Source organism: Hypomesus nipponensis, chromosome 19 (genome assembly GCF_054491055.1).
Source record: "Hypomesus nipponensis isolate SF chromosome 19, ASM5449105v1, whole genome shotgun sequence".
Taxonomy (NCBI): Eukaryota; Metazoa; Chordata; class Actinopteri; order Osmeriformes; family Osmeridae; genus Hypomesus; species Hypomesus nipponensis.
In genome coordinates, this window is record NC_140379.1 from 16,477,396 (window position 1) to 16,495,849 (window position 18,454).

The following is an 18,454-nucleotide window of genomic DNA, read 5'->3' on the forward strand; positions in this document are numbered from 1 at the left end:
ACTCAGACTCACTCATCTATTAGAGTTTATTCAGAACAGCACACATTGTTTGACAGGATTTGAAGTTGCTCTCAGTCGTGCTGATGTTGTCGGAGTGGTGTGTCACTGAGCTGTCACACCCCTGGCATTGGCCTCATTTTCTGGCTGCTCAACGGATGGCGACAGGCAAGACAGACTGGCGCTAGAGGAAGAGGGAGTGCCGTCTCCTTTAGTTGCAGTAACAGCATACACACACACACACACACTGAACAAAGGCACACACACAGGAAGAAAGAGAGAGGGGGGAGAGAGAGAAAGAGGTAGAGAAAGACAGAGGGAATAATACACTGTCTATCACAAAATATTAAAGCTCTGCCACAGGATGGAGATTACACCTTGCCCCTACCATCAAAGAGACAGAGAGAGAGAGAGCGAGAGAGAGAGAGAGAGAGAGAGAGAGAGAGAGAGAGAGAGAGAGAGAGAGAGAGAGAGAGAGAGAGAGAGAGAGAGAGAAAATAGCAAGATAGGTGCCTCAAGGATCAATTTGTTTGGTAAACTGCTGGACCACTCAAATTGAGCATCGGACTTCTTTAAGGTTAAAACAAATCCCCTTTACTGAGAGAAGTACTTTGAATTTAACTCTTTGTTGATTGCCCCAAACAGGGGCCATCATCTATCATTATTTTCTTACCAAGTTGTCTCAGTGCTGGTAAGGGTGTGATGCCACTACAGTAACAGAACCGATTCTCAGAACCAAATGTTTCTGTCTCCTTTACTTTTCTTTCTATCAGCTGGCATGGATCAATGTTTTTCTACATGTGGAGAGTGTGGATGTGTGGGTTTGCTTGAGTGCTTGAGTACAACTCTGTGTGTGACTGGATGAGTGGACTGTATGTCACCCTGTAGGTAAATACATGTGTGTGTGGGTTTGATCTAGTCCCTTCCCCTGCAGTATCAAACTGTAGGTGAGAACGTCTGCGTGTGGATTTGACCTTGTCCCTTCCTCTGCAGCATCAAACTGCCTCCTCGTCTTGCTGCTCTCTCCTGACTCATATCATTAGCATATCAAACGATTCCTGCATCTGTCGCATCCATGTTTGCAGCCAAAGAAACAACATCAGAGATGCTCAGCGTTAATAGCTCCGCTCTCATGCTGTTCAGGTCAATTGTTTTCAGCGAGGAAGAGAGTGTGAGTGGCATATCAAATAACTGACGCATGAACACTTGTTTTTGACCCGGGTTTCAATGTCTCCTCCTACCTCCATTCTGTCAGACAATGGAATGGCAATAAAGTGCCATCTGAGCATGGTGAACATACTGCTGCACTTGTGTCTGGGCTCAAAAGAAATTGGTAATGAATCAGTGCAAATCCATTAAATCCCATTTGTGTATTCAAGATGAACTCCTGCAAGATATCTTGATTCATCCGCAAGAATATCACGGGTAAGTCTCATCTGTGAAACAATCGTTTATGTGGAACCAATGTTGCACGTGAAAAGGGGCTTCATGAACACAGGCCTATGCTTGCTCGCTATCATTCTGCCCTGTGGGTGTCTTCCTCCTCTCTAGCTGGTGGTCTGGAACAATAGCTGCAAGGTGCTAGTTTGCCTGCACTGCAGGTGTCCTAATCAGTTGTGCGGCCCAGTCCCATTAGCAGGGTGAGGTTGATAAGACCTGCACTGCGGAGGGTAATAGCATCCGCCGGGCGTGGAGCTGATATCACACCCAGTTCTATCAGAAATATTAATACAAAGGAAACTCCGGAGCGCTCGGTGCCCCAGTTTTCCCCATTGTGCTCAACAGACATTTGTTGAAAGCCAGGTGAAACAATGACAGGGGGGTGCACACACACACGCACACACACACACACACACACACACACACACACACACACACACACACTGACTCTGTGTGGAGGAATCTGTAGAATATTTTATCATGGAGCTTGACAGTGCAAAGTACAATATTAGTGATTTTTGTGTAGTGTTGCAATGCAGCAGACAGTGTTCACAATGACTCAATGATAGTCACTCGGGTAACAAGACGGAGAAAGTCCCACACAAAAGGTGAACTGCCCTTCTCCGTATCTATTATGATAGAACAATGTCTTTTCTCATTGCCTGACCAGCAATTGAAGTCCAGTGTGGGAGGACTCGCCAGGCTCTCTTTCCACCTCATATTCCTGGACCCTTTTTGACACCGGCAAGGAAATGTGCTGACAAACGTTCTCCTGACATTTCCCTGTTTCACTTTCCAATTAGAGCACACCTTAGCTCAGCTGTATGAAAACACAGGGTCAGAGACCAAGCTGTCTTTCCTTCCGCAGTGGAGAAAACTATCCTTTTTAATAGCAGGCGGCGCCTCCTCTATCATTCATGATAAGTACAAAAATGTAAGTAGCTAGTAGCAGTTTAAACTTTGCTGTTGAATAGATCACATGCGTTAACCAGACCAGCCTGCAAGATTATACCTACAGAATTTTCCACATTGTTGACACCAATTCAGCTGTTCAGTTCCTCATGAATGAGATGTTTACCAAGCCTATCTTATCTTGGGAATTAACACTGTAGAGATAAGAATGATAGCTGGTAGATTTGATAAAAAGGATTTCATGAAAGCATAACATCCTATTAAATATTGATGACTGCTGGACTGAATTCTAAAGCTAGAAAAAGTTATTATAGGCCTGTGAGACGTCTTATCTTTGGAACCTTGAAACAGCTCTTAATATTTTGAGGGATAACACTGTCTCTCTTTCCCAATGTGATATTTCAGTGTGGTTTGGCAGGATTAGTTATATTTTTTGATGATTTGATCAAGAATCGAGCAGACGAGAATACTGAAAACTAAGAAGAGTGAAAACAGATAAACAACCCTCATTCTTATAAGTGAAGAGTTAGTTGGAAAATTTAAGGATTTCATTACACAGACCAATAAAGCACACAGAAACTAATTTAGATTGAGACACTCCTGAAAAACATATTAACAAGCCTTAGAAGGGTACAAATATGGTACAAATATGATATTTGGTCATGCATCTGTTATTGCAAAACTGATGGGGTTCCTATTTTACAAATGAGAAATATAATGTTCACCTTGTTAAAAAATATGTATATAACTATGTACTAAAACTCAAAGTTAAAACCCCACTGTGAGTCAGTTTTAATAGCACAAGAAATCTCTTTTATGAGGCATATCTAATTAAGTCATAGGGGCCTTCCAAAGCATTGATGGATTCCTACTGCAATATGCTAAAGCTTACCTTGTATTGTGTGCACCACTGAGGAAACCTTCCAACCAGGTGCTAATAAAATGAGGCTTTCTCGCAAAGTAAATACCAGTGACTTCGACTTTAAAGGTGCGGTTTGTCTGTGAGGTAATCTATGATTAACTTGTATTTAGGTCAGTGTCTTTGATGGCAGGTTTAACATCAAACAAACCTCGGCAACATCAACAAACCTCCCATGAGATATTCTGCATATGAAATATTCAGTTCTACTAATTTGAATTAAAAATATCAATTCTGTTGAGAGGTTTCTCCTAAGCTGTGTGTACGCAACTTTTTATTAAAAAAAGCACTGCACTGTTTGAATACTATTTCTCTCTGGCCTTTGAGAGAGTCTAGCCCTCTCTAGCTTTGACAAACAGAGGCTAAACACAGAATTGACTCTCCTCATGATTACCCCCCTCAGTGTCTTATGAACATTTTCATTTACAGACTTTATTCCAAAACTGCTGGGGTGGTCGAATTATTTTGATCAAAATGCCTGTGAAGATACCAGGTAAATTGAGAGAGGGCATTGAAGGAAAATGGACAGCAGAGGATATGTCTCACAGCCATTATAACAGCCTGAACCTATGGATTTATAGGAGGGAAGTCAACAGTCTTGAGGGATCATTTGTGTTCTAAAAACAAACATAAACTATCAGAAAACATGGCCAAAAATATACCAGTCGACTGAGAGAATGGCCGTTAAGAAAAATACAGGATGGACTATAAAATAAAAAGGATGGCTGTTAGAAATGACAGTCAGTGAAATGGGTAGTGACTGTAATGGCTTCATAATTGTAGCAGGCAGTATCCATTAGCCAAAAACATGATGTGTGTTGAGGGCTTGTCCAATGGGAAGGTCTGAGGTCAGGGGGTCAGATGGCTGAGCAGTTAGGGAATTGGGCTATTAAAGTTTTTCTCAATTACTAAAACACTAAAAACAATTGGCTGAACACAGTTATCAGTTGCCTGAACTCATTTATCTAATTGTGCAATTTGTTGTCAATACCTTAAACCATTTCACATGGTAAAACACAATTTGCAGATCTCACTTACACTTTTCAGCAAAACTCTAAACAAATTCTCATTCTCAAAACACATTCTGCACTCAAATGCACATGTCATCCATACAGGCAACACTCAAATACAAATAGAGAAAACATGTCATTGATTAAACACAACCACTCAAAATTGATTTCACTTGTTTCAAATAATGTGACACAACCAATATAAGCCAGTTCAGAGAGCAAACAGGTTTTTGAAGGTGGGAAAATATTGCTTGTGATGTCGACTAAGTGCTCTGGCCTGACCCAGCCCAAAGAGAAGATGCACATTGATCACATTTACTCCTGTTGTCCCTTTCAGTATTGTATACTGTAGTACAGTGCATTTTAGGCTTTACACGGTACAATGAACAAATTGTATGGCCTTGAACATTGTGCTTTCCATTTGTTTCAGTAAGAGTACTGACTGCTCAATAGATTTTGACTGGTTGCAGGTTCAAATCAACAAAGAACAAGAATTACAGTATCACACAGACAAAGGACCAGTGAGATGCAGGGTACAGTACTGTATAGGGGTACAAGGAGGAGAAAGAACAAAGAGCAAAGCAGAGTAGAACATGTTTTCGTTCATCAAAAGGCAACGACGGATAAATATGAAATGTGTTTGTGTTGTAAATGTACTTCTCCCTGAGAACTATATGTTTTGAAGAAAGTGTTTTTTATTTTTTGCGTGTATTGTTTACTGACTGCTTGATAGTGTATATCATTTTTATCACCTTGTTTATGATTTGAGCAGTGTTTGATTTTGAGCACAGGTAAATCTGTTTTGAGGCGAAATTTTATTTTTATTTTGCAAGAGGATTCAGAGGTTTTGTAAATAGTGGTTGAAGATGAGGTTTTGTGGTTACAGTTTTGAGAAAATGGGTGACCGTTTCAAGAAACGTGTCTAAGCAATCGAGAAAAACTGTAATCAGAAGGTTGCCGGTTCGATTCCTGGACATGCAAAATTATGTTGTGTCTTTGGGCAAGGCACTTCACCCTACTTGCCTCGGGGGAATGTCCCTGTACTTATTGTAAGTTGCTTTGGATAAGAGCACTTGCTAAATGACTACATGTAAATGTAAACAATTGGTAAGAGATCTTGAGGTCTGGTTGCTGTAAAGATTATGCTGTTGATGTTGGAAGGCACATAGAAGATTAGTGTATAGGTTTGAAAGGAACTATTTGCTATTGAAAACCAATTTAAATTTAAAAAGTTTGAATTATTTTATCTCTAGAATGTTCCATATAAAATTGTGTTCAGGTCAGAATGAACTATTCAGGATTTGCTGTTTAATAAGGGTTCTGTCTAAACACGGAACCCTAACGTTCTCCCACTGTAACAAATGGTTCTACAAAGATCACTTCATTTGAGATCAGAAACTGGAACTGACTGGCTCAGTAACTCGATGAATCAATCATGAAGCAGAATCCTTCTGACATCACTTGGAGTTGGTTTGATATTTCGGCAGTTGGACTCCACTGAAATGAACACCGTCAAAAAAAGGGACTAAATAGGAAAAGAGTAGAATAACACTTCACAGATTTAAGACTTCACAGACGCATGCTTGGATGAATCAAGCCAGAGAAAGTGGTGCCTTACTGATGTTTCCCCATCAAGCTAACATTCTTTCTGTCCTTTGCAAACCACCTACTAAATATTCTGAGAAGATTTCCAGGCTATATTTAGCAACAACAAAGACCAGAACACATGCAAGCAGATATGACAGTATTTGTCACATAGTCCTTTTGCATGGCTCAGAGCTCTCAAGCGTGGTATTAAAAGGTCAGAGATTAATCTTGCATTTGTAGGAAATTAGATTTTGTCAGCCCTGCTCTGTTTGCATGTGCACCTCTGCTAGGACTCATGGGAATGTTTGAAAAAGCTGTGACTTAATACACATTACCATGGCAACGGGAGAAACGTGGGTTACAGGAGAAGCGTGCTAACATATACTCTGAATCTAATAAAACAACGGTGACAAGTAACACAAATTGTGCTTGTTTGTTTAAGTACAGTGAAGCACAACAAGCAGTAAATGTGGTATAGATTAATCCATGGCTTAAACACAGCAGTGGTATCGCTGGGTACCATGGATACAGGAATGATGAACTACTTTTTTTTTTTTTGGGGGGGTGGGTAAGATCTTGATTGCATTTTCTTTTGAGCTGGCTGGCTGTCACCAGGCCCAGCTTCATTTGCCTGGGTCCCCGTGGGGCCCTCTAGGTTAGGGCCCCCTGCTTCCCTCTGCCACCTTTAGCTCACATGCAGGAGAAAGAACAGACCCAAGCTCCTGTGGGACATTCACACATTCTCAATTTGAGAGTAAACGAGAATCTGACTGCCTCCGTATGCTATCCCAACCTCTCCTGGTTCCCTCGATCATACCAAGCTTGTTTTCTGCCTCAGATATATATATATATTCCTACTCTCTGTTTTATTGCTGTGTGTCTGGGATAGGAGGAACAGTGAATGTGCATGATTATTGAGGCACTGCCTGTCTCCTTGCCTTTCTCTCCTGAGACACCTGAATTATAGATGTGGGCCAGGGCAATGAGACCCTCTTGCGCACAAACACACTTTCTATATCTGTCTCTCTCTCACACACACACACACACACACACACACACACACACACACACAGGACACTGGTGCATTGGGTTGGGGGTTCTATTTTTGACTGAGAACCCTGGAAAACATACAGTAATAGGTGTGTTCACTCAAAGAGACAATCCTGAGAATTTGAGAGTGTAGGAACTTCTGTATCGCATCATGAAATACTTCTAGAAGCAGGTGGTGTCCTGCCATTATGATAATCTCGACGGTCCGTATCTTTAGAACCCTGTGTAATATGCCACGGCATCCTGTGAAAAGGGCTATGAATTTCCAATCCTCTAAACAACATCTTACATGATATGATGTTCGCTGAGACAGGAGGAGACACTGAAGCCTGTTCCTGGCTGTCCAAACAGACACAGCTCCACTGATTTGAACTTGGAACACTACAGTAGTGAGTGTGTGTGTGTGTGCTTGTGTAACTGCTTGGAAAAGTAACATATGGTACATATGAATACTGAGTACGAGTATATCAAATGTCCTACCAAAAAAGAATCAGAATTCAGAATGTGAGCACACACAAAGGGACCAATATTGCGCATATTTAAAAGTGTTGGTGCAGGGAGCTTTTTGATGAAAGTGGGTTTCCCATGTATATTTAATGCCATGTCTCCCCTGGCCCAGCATGAATGTGGATGCTAATGAGGACTGGCATGTTGAAAACAGAATGTGCCACTCGTCTCCTCCCCTGGTACTTACAGCCATCAGGAACACTCGGCCCGCGCCACCACCCACTCCTGCTGCCGCCTCCATCAGGAGAGACTGGGACCACACTCCCTCACTCCCCCCTCTGGACCTCCATCAGGAGAGACTGGGGCCACACTCCCTCACTCCCCCCTCTGGTCCTCCATCAGGAGAGACTGGGACCACACTCCCTCACTCCCCCCTCTGGTCCTCCATCAGGAGAGACTGGGACCACACTCCCTCACTCCGCCCTCTGGTCCTCCATCAGGAGAGACTGAGGCCACACTCCCTCACTCCCCCCTCTGGTCCTCCATCAGGAGAGACTGGGACCACACTCCCTCACTACCCCCTCTGGACCTCCATCAGGAGAGACTGGGACCACACTCCCTCACTACCCCCTCTGGACCTCCATCAGGAGGGACTGGGGCCACACTCCCTCACTCCCCCCTCTGGTCCTCCATCAGGAGGGACTGGGGCCACACTCCCTCACTCCCCCCTCTGGTCCTCCATCAGGAGAGACTGGGACCACACTCCCTCACTACCCCCTCTGGACCTCCATCAGGAGGGACTGGGGCCACACTCCCCACTCTGGTCACACTTACAGGACACACTGCTGCCTGTCCATACTGATTATCTAGGACTTCTAAGCAACATATTGTATAATGCATGAAGAAATTACAGTTCAGTGCAAAGACAGCCTTAATTGCATAACATTACATCCAGGACATTTACAATTAGTCATAGTCACCATACGGTGGTACATACCAGCATGATAGAGTCCGCTGGTGTAAAAGAAAGATCACGCACGTCAACAAAATACACTTCCACACGTTTATTTTATCATCAGTTCTTTTACTTTCATATATTATAAATATTTGGAATATTTACATGTAGAAAATAGGTCATTATTTTCAGATATTCCAACACGTTGGCATTTTCACCCAAAACTGTACAGCCGATTCTCATAATAAACTTAACCTACAAACCTGAGACACTAGAATAAAACCATTACAGCAGGGAACAGCTCTTGATTCTCGCTACACAGTAGCATCATGTACAGAGTACAAAAATGAACATGTTGGACCCAGTAATACCATCAAGTCAACGAAAAAACAAAAACAATATAGCCTATTGACCCTACAGTTCACAAAATATACTCCATTACATTGCAGTATTTCATAATGCACATTATAAACCAACCAACTATGGCTGATCCCGTAGGCAAAAGAAAATGTTTAACATTTATCATGTGATGTCAACTGGTGTACAAAAGACATCGTGGTGCAGCAATGACTGTCATTTACCATGCACCATCAACCCTCGCTCTTGCTCTCTCTCTATCTCTCTCTCTGGTTGCCGGTCCAGTGTGCTACCGTGGAAAGGGCCAGTGTTCTCTCTGAAGGTCCATCAGAAGGAACTGCCAGGCAGTACGTTGGTGATGGACCATTTCTGTCCAGTGCATTTTTGGAGGGCTAGCTGGTAGCCAAACTCATTGTCATTGCTCGCCACGAGCTCAAGGCATCGCTTCGATTTCCTGTTCTGAATGGAGCCTCCCTGGAAAACACAAACAGGTAGATCAGATTATACAGCGAGGGAACATGGCACCGGGGATGCGCTGTGTCGTTTCACCCCCTGAAACCCATTGTGGCTGCAAACGGACGGACGGGGATGTTTGTACGCACATCTCTGGGCACTGACTGGCTTCCGCGCACACACAAAACACACAGCATCCGCATGCTAACGGCACAGAACAACCATCTCTCCACGATGACCATTAACGGGCATAGAATCCATGGTTCTGGAATAAGGCAATGTTAAAAGTGAATGAGACAGAATTCATAGAACCCATTATTCACACAGCAGAGGAAAACACATGAAAGGTTTGTCATGGCAACCTTCTAAGTAGGGCCTCCATGATATACCTCCTCGTCTCCTCCGCTCAGTGAGTTTGGAGTGTGTAACATTGCTATCAGATAGCCGACTGTCTGCGAGTGACTGGCAGCAGAGAGGGATTTCCAGCGGATCTCAGAGATGCGATCCAAGCAATAACAAGCACAGCGCTCATGTGGGCTTTGTATTGTGGGTCTGAGACGGACAGCAACATTCAGCTCAACAGCCAATAGGATCCCCCAAAATAAACCTATTCATTAGATCACACTTTAGCTTACATCTAAAGATTAAGCGTGTACTTTATGTAAAACCACCTTCAGGCATTTGTGATTACAGTCACTGTTTAGTGCATACCTCACATTGGTCAGGGTAATCTGGCAGGTCATTGATCTAAATCATAACAAGAAGTCTGGTTGATGCCACAGTCTGACTGAGATTGTGATAGGATTCCGTTAGTTATACATGTTGTCTGTTTAGTTAGGTAGACCTGCCAGGTCTAACATGCCTGAGAGCTATGGAATGAAACAATTATCTGCTTGAGTGCACAGTGTGAAATACATGAGAGAGCGCTACAGTGTACATGCTCGTTGTAATTGTTTTCATCAGTAATTAACGTTTCCTTTTGTTGTACAGTTGTCAGATGTAGCATAAAATGGAGAAAGTGGATCCAATAATTTCTACCCAATTAAAAGAGCAGTAGCTATTTAGATTAGATTTACAACTTCAAAATATATGTGTCTAGACAGCCTAAATTGTTCCAACAGATAGAACATGCATGAATTCATTTGGCATTGTGTTGTTACCATAACTTGCCAGAGGCACTCTGAAATATTGAACAGTTTGACTAAAACTTTGCACTAAAACCTATTCACAGACGATATTCAAATTTTTAACCTTCATTTGTGTTTGCATTACCAAGAACAGAAAGGACAGGCCTTGACCAGCTGACGCGACCACATCAGAAAGGCAGACTGTCACATTCCTGTGGGTGAGTTGGAAACTTTGAGCAATTTCACACAACAGTGGATATCCACAAAACTTTTTTTGCATTTGAATCTAACAAGTCAACGCCAAAAGGTTATCTGAGGACACAACAGGAATTACCATATGAAGCCCCTTCAAAGTCTGATGTGTTTTAAATGATTCGGCAGAGGTAAGTCAGTATGCTGGCAGTCAGCTGGCTTGATATCATGAACTGCTGCCAAACGTATCGATCTTCTGTACTGAATGAACCGTTGAGGCCAGATGATAATGGTTCTGGGTTCAGAGCAGTGGTCGGAAGGTTAACTAACTTGGCATAGTCCTGTCATCTAATTGATCCATCAGGATTATATGAGTGTGTGTTTGTGCGTGTGTGCGCGCATGTGTGTGTGTGTGTGTGTGTGTGGGGGGGGGGGGGGGCGGGGCGGGGGGGGGGGGGGCGGGAGAGGGAGGAATGTTTTAGCTCCTGTGTAGGGCTTTTCCTCAAGCTAAACTAGTAACAGCTTATTGTTCTCTATTCGTACAGGCAGACTTCCATTCTTCTTCCCTCCGCTACATCAAAAACAATTTCCTTGCTGTGCCGTGGAGAGTGGATAGAAATTCTACTATGACTAGGGCTTTTATGCAGAGGAAAATCACAGAATGGTCACGGACATTTACACCCGGACAGAGATTCATTTATTGCTGAATCCTTCCACATCCTCATCTCAGGTCGGCAGCAGAGATTGTCTCTCCTCAGGACTGGGCTGTTATCTCGTTCATGCTTGAGTTGTCCTGATGCAAACTATTCCCACAAGGGATCTCACATACTTCAGTGTCAAGCTGAAATCAAATTCATAATTGATCTAGTTTGACTCCACAGCGGTAAAATGCCAAGTCTTATCCTTGTGGAATTCTAGCAGGTTAGTTGAATGTACAGAAGGCACCATCAAAGGAGAGACGATGAACACGGAAGAGACGATGAACACGGAAGAGACAATCAGAGACAGCACAGAAACCTCATCCTCAATACACAATGTACAGTATAACATACATGCAGTGGAACACACACAATGCTAATCTGCAGCCGGTAACATTCTGTACCGTCATGTCAACTTCTCAACAACACATTGTCTGTTTCATTCCCCTAGCATCAAGCTGTCATTAAAAACATATAGCCAATGATTCTGGGATTTCATCTCCAAATCATAAAACATTTATCCGGCTTGACAATGAATAGAATATGGAGCTTCTGTAACCCAAGTCCTTGAAGTTGGTTCCATCGCATACCCACTGTTGAAGATGTGAGAAAATTTCTATTCCCCTTTGTCGAGGGGTTCTGAAGAGTTCCCTGTGCTCCATGCCCAGAACTGTGCATATATATAACATATTAATAATAGGCGGTAAATGTACAGAAGGTCAGGAACACTTTTAATGGGTCCCTCCAAACCTAAACTTTTTGCGCTTTCAATGCCTCTCTACACCACTGTGTGAAGTGATCTGGGTTATGGGGAGGAGGTCCCTGGTAATGAAGACAGAGAGCATCATTAGAATGGGTTTACTGTTCACGTCTAAGGGCTGGAGGAATGCGACGGGTTCCATGCGCCGCAAAACTCCCCGCTTTCTAAGTGTCCTGTGACACGCCCTAATGAGGCTACCTCCATCGCGCCGAGCAGTCAGCCATGGATCTGAGTACCAATGAAAACCCCTTCGAGTGGACCCTGCCTACCTGCGCCATCCCCATTACTGCCCTGCTTCCTAATGACCACACAATAGCCACACATAATGACTTTGATCTGTGAACCCCTCTTTTTCCAGCCATTTGTCATTGTTTTGTGTGGACTAGGTGTGTGTGTGTGTGTGTGTTTGGCCTGTTCTTTTACCTGAGTGAAAAGCCAGTTGAGCTTCATGCGCTTGGCGGCTGCGTAGCTGCACTCAATGAGGCGGGGTCTGCTGTTGACATCCACCAGGCACTTGTTGTCATCGTCGTCGATGGTGGGGCTGAGAACTCCGACGTGGATCTGCTGGGTGCTGGTGTAGTACACATTCTGGAAGAAACACACCGTCATGGATTCAGATCTGGAAGACCTTTATTCTGTCAACCTGGAGCTAATTCAGGTATACAGTGATGTATACCTCGTATAACCAACTGAGGCATAGAAAAATGACTCAGACAATATTGAATAGGTCTTAGCCTTACTGTACTTCATCCGTCCCAAGGCAGCTAGATAAGATATATTGTGTAATAAGACCCCATGTTCTCTGTAACCTAATGAGAAAAATGGCAACATTTATAGAGTGTGACCCAAATGTGGGTTTGTTTTTGGGTTACCCTAGAGCAGACATTTCCAAGGCCGACACAGAGCAGGATAGGAGGATGTAGCCTAGTGGAGGAATCGGCTCTTTGTTTATGGAGAAGAAGGGTGGATATGAGTTGACCAGCCAACAGGAAACTCTACTAATTGCACTCTCTAACGCAATCCCTACAGCCGCCTTATTCCAAGGGCACTTCTGTGCCTGTACTTAGCCAACAGGCCGTAAACACCAGCGGCAGGAAAAAGCATCTGTTTGAACAGAGTGGAAGCAGTGGGTGTGTGTGTGGGTGGGTGCGTGTGTGCGTTTTAAAGAAGACAGCTGCATTTGCTGGCAGCTGTAATACAGACTCTATTGAATTGTCATGTGGGTTGGAAAAGGCTTGTGCCTGCAGGTGTGGGAGCTTGAGCCCCCAGGAGGGCTGGGGTGATGCGGGCTGTGGGGGAAACAGCTGGAGGGGCTGGGTGCATCACAGTTGGATGGAGCTAGGTATGGAGGGGGTGGGAGCATGACTTTATGTGGTGCTGGGAGGAGTTATCTATGTTAAACATGATGGAACTGTTGAAACAAACATCATTTTCATAAACCTCTATAGTGAGGGAAAGGCCTTTCTAAAGAAAAACGAGGATGCTGAATTTAAACAAACATTACAAATCGGTTGACCACGGCTTTGCTGTGTGACAAGTGAAGGTTTGAGAGCGACACTGTTGTTCCTTCATCTAACATTGATGGATTCCTAACTCGTAAGCTCTCTGGATGCGCAACTGGGTGTTAACGAGCTTGTTTTCTCTGGAGTTGTTTGTTAAGGAAAATGTGATTGGTGTCTGGGGAATGATCAGTGGTGGCAATCTTTCTCCCTTTTTAGAGATCACAGTTTATTTGATGTGCTTTCTGGAGATTTCTCCCCAGATTTGATTTGTAAAGTGGCATAAACATGAAGGTACAATGAATGTGAACTGGTAACCACAAAGTTGGTCGAAAATCTAACTTTCCAGTCACGATTAAGGACACTTAACATATTAGGTTAGAATTTGCTAGGGCAAATTCTTTAAAAAAACAAACATTCAGAAAGTGCCTTGAGATATACCACGTGCAAACAGATAGAAGTTGATATGCAATTTTGATAAAGAAAATAATATACAAATTGCAGAATCAGCTCTGGAAAGTTACAAGATCTTTCATTTGAACCTAATATTGACTTTTGCCTGGTTTGCAATATTACCATACAAAACGTAAAAACATTCTACTTGTCAAAACATTATGGTAATTGCCAGTGCAAGTGACGTCTACAATAGTGCCAAGCCAGCACATTGTGCAGAGATCGGATTGTGTCATGCTGGCAGCATGACCCAGATAGACACGGTTACTAGAGTTGCTGTTTATAACTAGTAAAGTCTACTGGACCCCCCAGGAATGAACTCCTAATGGCTGCCTCTCAGCTGAAGTCTTAAAACAGTTTGTGAACACTCTCTGATAAATCATCTCTCCCTCTCTACCGAAGAAAACAAGTGTGAAAAGTTATTTCAGAGGAAACTTGAAACATTTCCCTTCTCTGACTACGGGTATTGGATCCTACTCAACAGTCCGTGCTGGGGCAGAGCAGCGTGAGCCGCACACACAGTGGTGAGACAACCTGGACAGTGATGGAAAACAGTTTGGAGCTGATCCGCTGCCCGTCTGGCTGTTGACGACTCGGGGAAGCTGGTGGTTTTAGTTGGTGTGATTCACCGCGTGAAAGGCGTCCATTTTGTACTCGATTTCGTACTCTTTCGCCAAGTACATCATGACACATGAATTTCACTGGTGGAACCAGACGAGACGAGGAGAGGAGAAGAGCCCAGCAGTACACATACATGGGGGGGGGGGGACAGACGGACGATTGGAGATGATGGAGTGACCAGGGCATGGTGGTCAGGGGGGGGAGTGTGCTCTGACCTGAGGTGTCATCCCATGACAGAGGTATAGGATGGGGACGTTGTCAGTGTCAGGTCCCTGGTCCAGACACAGGTCATTCTTCAACGAGTTCTTCAGCTGGAGGATGACAGAGGAAAACAGGATTTGAATTGATCTGTCATCCAAAAAGGGTTCAGGGTTAGGTGAGCAAAGTGACAGTGGCTGATTGACAAGGGTGTTATTATTATGGCACCACTGAGTTCACAATCTGTGGTAAGCCCTCTATTGGCTTGCCAAAGATAATCTTACAGGAATGTTCAAACAATGACAAAGTCTGACGGTAAACATAATCATAAGTTCTTTCAGATTTCATGCTGTGGTGAGAAATAATAATGCAGAACACTCCTCTCTCTCTAGATGAGAAGACAACTGTGAGTTGTGGCCTGGCTTGAGACCTGACATGTTGCTCAGAACATGTCATGATTTCTCAGGTCTTCATACATGACTGACAAGTTCATCAAATGCACATAGCGCATACCGAGTAATGAGGACAAGTTATTTCAGAATCCCCTAACTCCTAGAATTCATTTTAATAAGGCTGACCTATTTTCTCTCGTTAGCCATCTAGCCTTTGTGGTTTTATGGAAATACATGGTAGGAAATCAAGCGGAAAATGAAAAAGGCTCACCAATGAAACCTCTGTTTGTGTGTCACTGTAGATTTAGGCACACTGCACTGATGTATAGAGGCCTACATAAATAAAGCTGTTTGGGCTGAACATGAACAGCGAATATAAATACTGCCGGTATGTTGGCGTTGACTAGCATGCAAATACAAAGCCGTTTGTCTAGCATTGCGGAGAATCCCATTGAGCTACAAAGCCAGCTCTGCTCACGAACCTTACCACTGAAGAACAAGGTACGGCGTCAATACAATATGTGCATCATACAGAAAACATACAGTAGCTGCTGACACTGTATGTGCACAGATTACAAACCGGCCTCTTTCTTTGTGCTACAATTTATGCAGAAACGTACATGGCTCCTCTTGTGGAGGGGGTCGACAATAGATTTCACGCTAGATGTGCATACACAATAGAGTTCTCCCTCCTGCGCGTAATCAAAGCTTTCACACTTGGCCAGGTGTCTGTATAATCTCTGCCTCATCCCTGAGTCACACCTCTCGCTCTGCTTGCTCCATTATCATATCATGCCCTGGCTGTAGGGAGCAGACATCCTGGCTCCAGAGATGGGTACTGGGCTGGGGCTAGGGTTAGACGCGGGGCTAGGGCTGGACGTGAGCCCGGGCTTGGATGTGGACCTGGAACTAAGGCTGGGCTAGTGAGCAAGCACCTACACTGCATCCAGGCTGCAACAGGAAGTCACCCCTGGGTGAAACGACTGCGTTCCCAACTGTCGTCAACCAGACCGTTATACGATGCATTGTGATGTTCAAGCGGTGGTTTATTCCATTGGAGGCCTTTAAAAAAAGCCCCAGGGTTCCTCCCAGACAGGGGAGTGCTGGGCTTACCACGCCGTACGCCACGGTATCCGTGTACATCCTCATCTCGGGGTAGATGTTGACCAGATACCAACGGAACGTCTTACACTGCAGCCTCTTCCTCAGTGCCTTCCTCTCTGAGATGTCCCCGATGTCTATCCCTGAGTCCTACACACACACACACACACAGACACACCCACATACAATTAGCCTGTAATAGCATTGAAGATACACACCCATGTTGACCTCACGCACAGCAAGCGGAGTAAGTGCGTGGCTTGGTGGTGGAAATGGAGATCAGATAAGCCCTAGAATGGATTGGAGCAGGCCACTCGGGAAACACTTTCCTCCGACATTTCGATGTGCCAAACCCCTGCGAGCCCTTCATGTTCCCTGTACAAAGAACCACAGGACTGGAGCACCATCTGCCAGTCCCTCCCAGTCCTCTCTCTGGCCCTGGCGCTCGGCAGCAGACCGGCCTGCCTGTCCACTCGCTCCCAATTATCTTAATTGCTGCCTCCCTTACTAACTCAAAAGGCTGAGGCGCACCTGATAAACTCAAGATCAACGGCAATGGAGGCGAGCAACAGGCCACCGAGGCCCTGCGAATGGCCCTGATGCGAGTTAAAGAGGTAGGAGCAGCAACAGCTGTGGATTGAAATGAAGGAGGTGGGTAATGCGATTGGACGAGGCAAATTCATGAGGCTAATCCTGGGGCCGAAATAATGCCTCCAGCTCCGTGGTTTGATTAGTTGCAATCATTGCTTTGTTTTCGATTCGATGATGCACCTACTGGTGCTCCTTTGGTTCAGGTTGAGTCTATACATATTCATGCAGTTTATGCAACAACAAAAAAAACATTTACTCAACCAAGCTTTGACCCAACCAACATCAGACATTGGGCATCTGAGTCAGTCTGTTTGTTTTTCATTCTGATTTTGTGCTTACATTATTCATTAAAGCCACTATCTGCTTATCTATGCCACATCCATTTAGGATCTGCAAATAAATTGGACGGTCTTCAAACCAAGGCCGTATCCATAAAGTCAACATTGGGGGTTGACAAAGTCCGTTTTTTATGATAATTTCAGACTGTGTGCGTGGTTGCCTGTCGTAGCGTAGCACATTTATATTTTTACATCAATTTATTGGGGGGGACATTTTGACCAGATTTGAATATCGGGGGGGAAATATTATGATTACGGCCCAGCCTCAAACCACACCAGAATGGAATATTCTACCAATCTTATTTATAGATTCCACACCAAAGATCCCTTATCATGCCTGCTATAGTTCATGTTGGTCCAGGTACTACATGTCCCCCCTCTCCTCTCCTCTCCTCTCCTCACCTCCTGAGGAATGTTCCAGGCCATGTAGACGTGGCTCTTGAACTCGTCCATCCACACTTCTGCCACCCTCAGGGCGTTGCGTCTGACGTGAGACGTCAGGTCCTCGGTGTAGGGCTTGTGGGCACGCTCTATATGGGCTATGCGGGCACAGGGCAGAACCTCCACACTGCCCCCACACTGCCACACCTGGTGTCACAGAGAGAGGAAGGATGGAAGGGATCGATAGATGGAGAGAAAGAGAGAGAGAAAGAAAGAAAGGGGGAGAGAGAGTAAGTACATGCTGGACAGGTGAAAGCATAAACACAGATGCAGGCGTCTCCAGGAAAAAGGTCACTGTGTGAAGTCTCTTTCTCAGAAACAGATTTCCAGCAAAAATCTCCTCCACTCCTCCATTCTTCTGTCTATCTTTTGCCGAGAGCCGTCAAAGCAAACAGATAGACCTGGGCATTGTGGACAACCTATAACTTCACTCTGGTTCAGAACAAAAATTAAAACTCACATTGGATGGAGTCAAGAGAACCTTTGGTAATTGGGGGATTTGAGAGAATAGACCAGAAGGGAGAGAGGGAACCATATTCTTACAGTCTGAGTCGTGTTCCATGTGCTCAGCCTTCACTGAGACTGGACTGTTTGCTGTCAGCTAAAGTTTAGTTCCAAGAGTATATTATCTCACAGATAGACTCTATCTGTACCTAAACCACCCTTTTCTCCCTTGAAAGGTCAGCTGGCATCAAATCAGAACTTCTCTTCTCTCCTCTCAATCCATCTCAGCTAACTGGACTTTAAACAAGTCAACACATACCTTCCTTTCCACTCCAGCACACACACCAATGAAGTAACTTACACTTCAAAAGCATAATCTATTCTGGACAGGCACTGCTCATTCCATGTTGTGGTTTCCTCCTTGGCCGGCCACAGCTGTGTGCAGAGGCTGGCCTGACATTGGGAGTCCTGT

General features: G+C 44.3%; 1 protein-coding gene and 1 long non-coding RNA gene across 2 annotated transcripts in view; one reads left to right on the forward strand and one right to left on the reverse strand.

Moving 5' to 3' along the window:
- Positions 1-8,411: 8,411 nt before the first annotated feature.
- galnt18b (UDP-N-acetyl-alpha-D-galactosamine:polypeptide N-acetylgalactosaminyltransferase 18b) overlaps positions 8,412-18,454 on the reverse strand; it is a 41,351-nt gene continuing 31,308 nt past the window's right edge. Inside the window, exons 7-11 of the mRNA XM_084682068.1 lie at positions 17,500-17,685; positions 16,181-16,318; positions 14,693-14,788; positions 12,328-12,492; positions 8,412-9,148 (exon numbers count right to left, since the gene is read on the reverse strand). Coding sequence (XP_084538194.1) covers positions 9,002-9,148; positions 12,328-12,492; positions 14,693-14,788; positions 16,181-16,318; positions 17,500-17,685 — 732 coding nt within the window. The 3' untranslated portion in view covers positions 8,412-9,001. The remainder of the gene's footprint in view (positions 9,149-12,327; positions 12,493-14,692; positions 14,789-16,180; positions 16,319-17,499; positions 17,686-18,454) is intronic.
- LOC146247245 (uncharacterized) lies at positions 14,087-15,500 on the forward strand. Its single transcript, XR_014732245.1, has 2 exons — positions 14,087-14,853; positions 15,068-15,500. It is a non-coding gene; the product is annotated as an uncharacterized LOC146247245 (long non-coding RNA).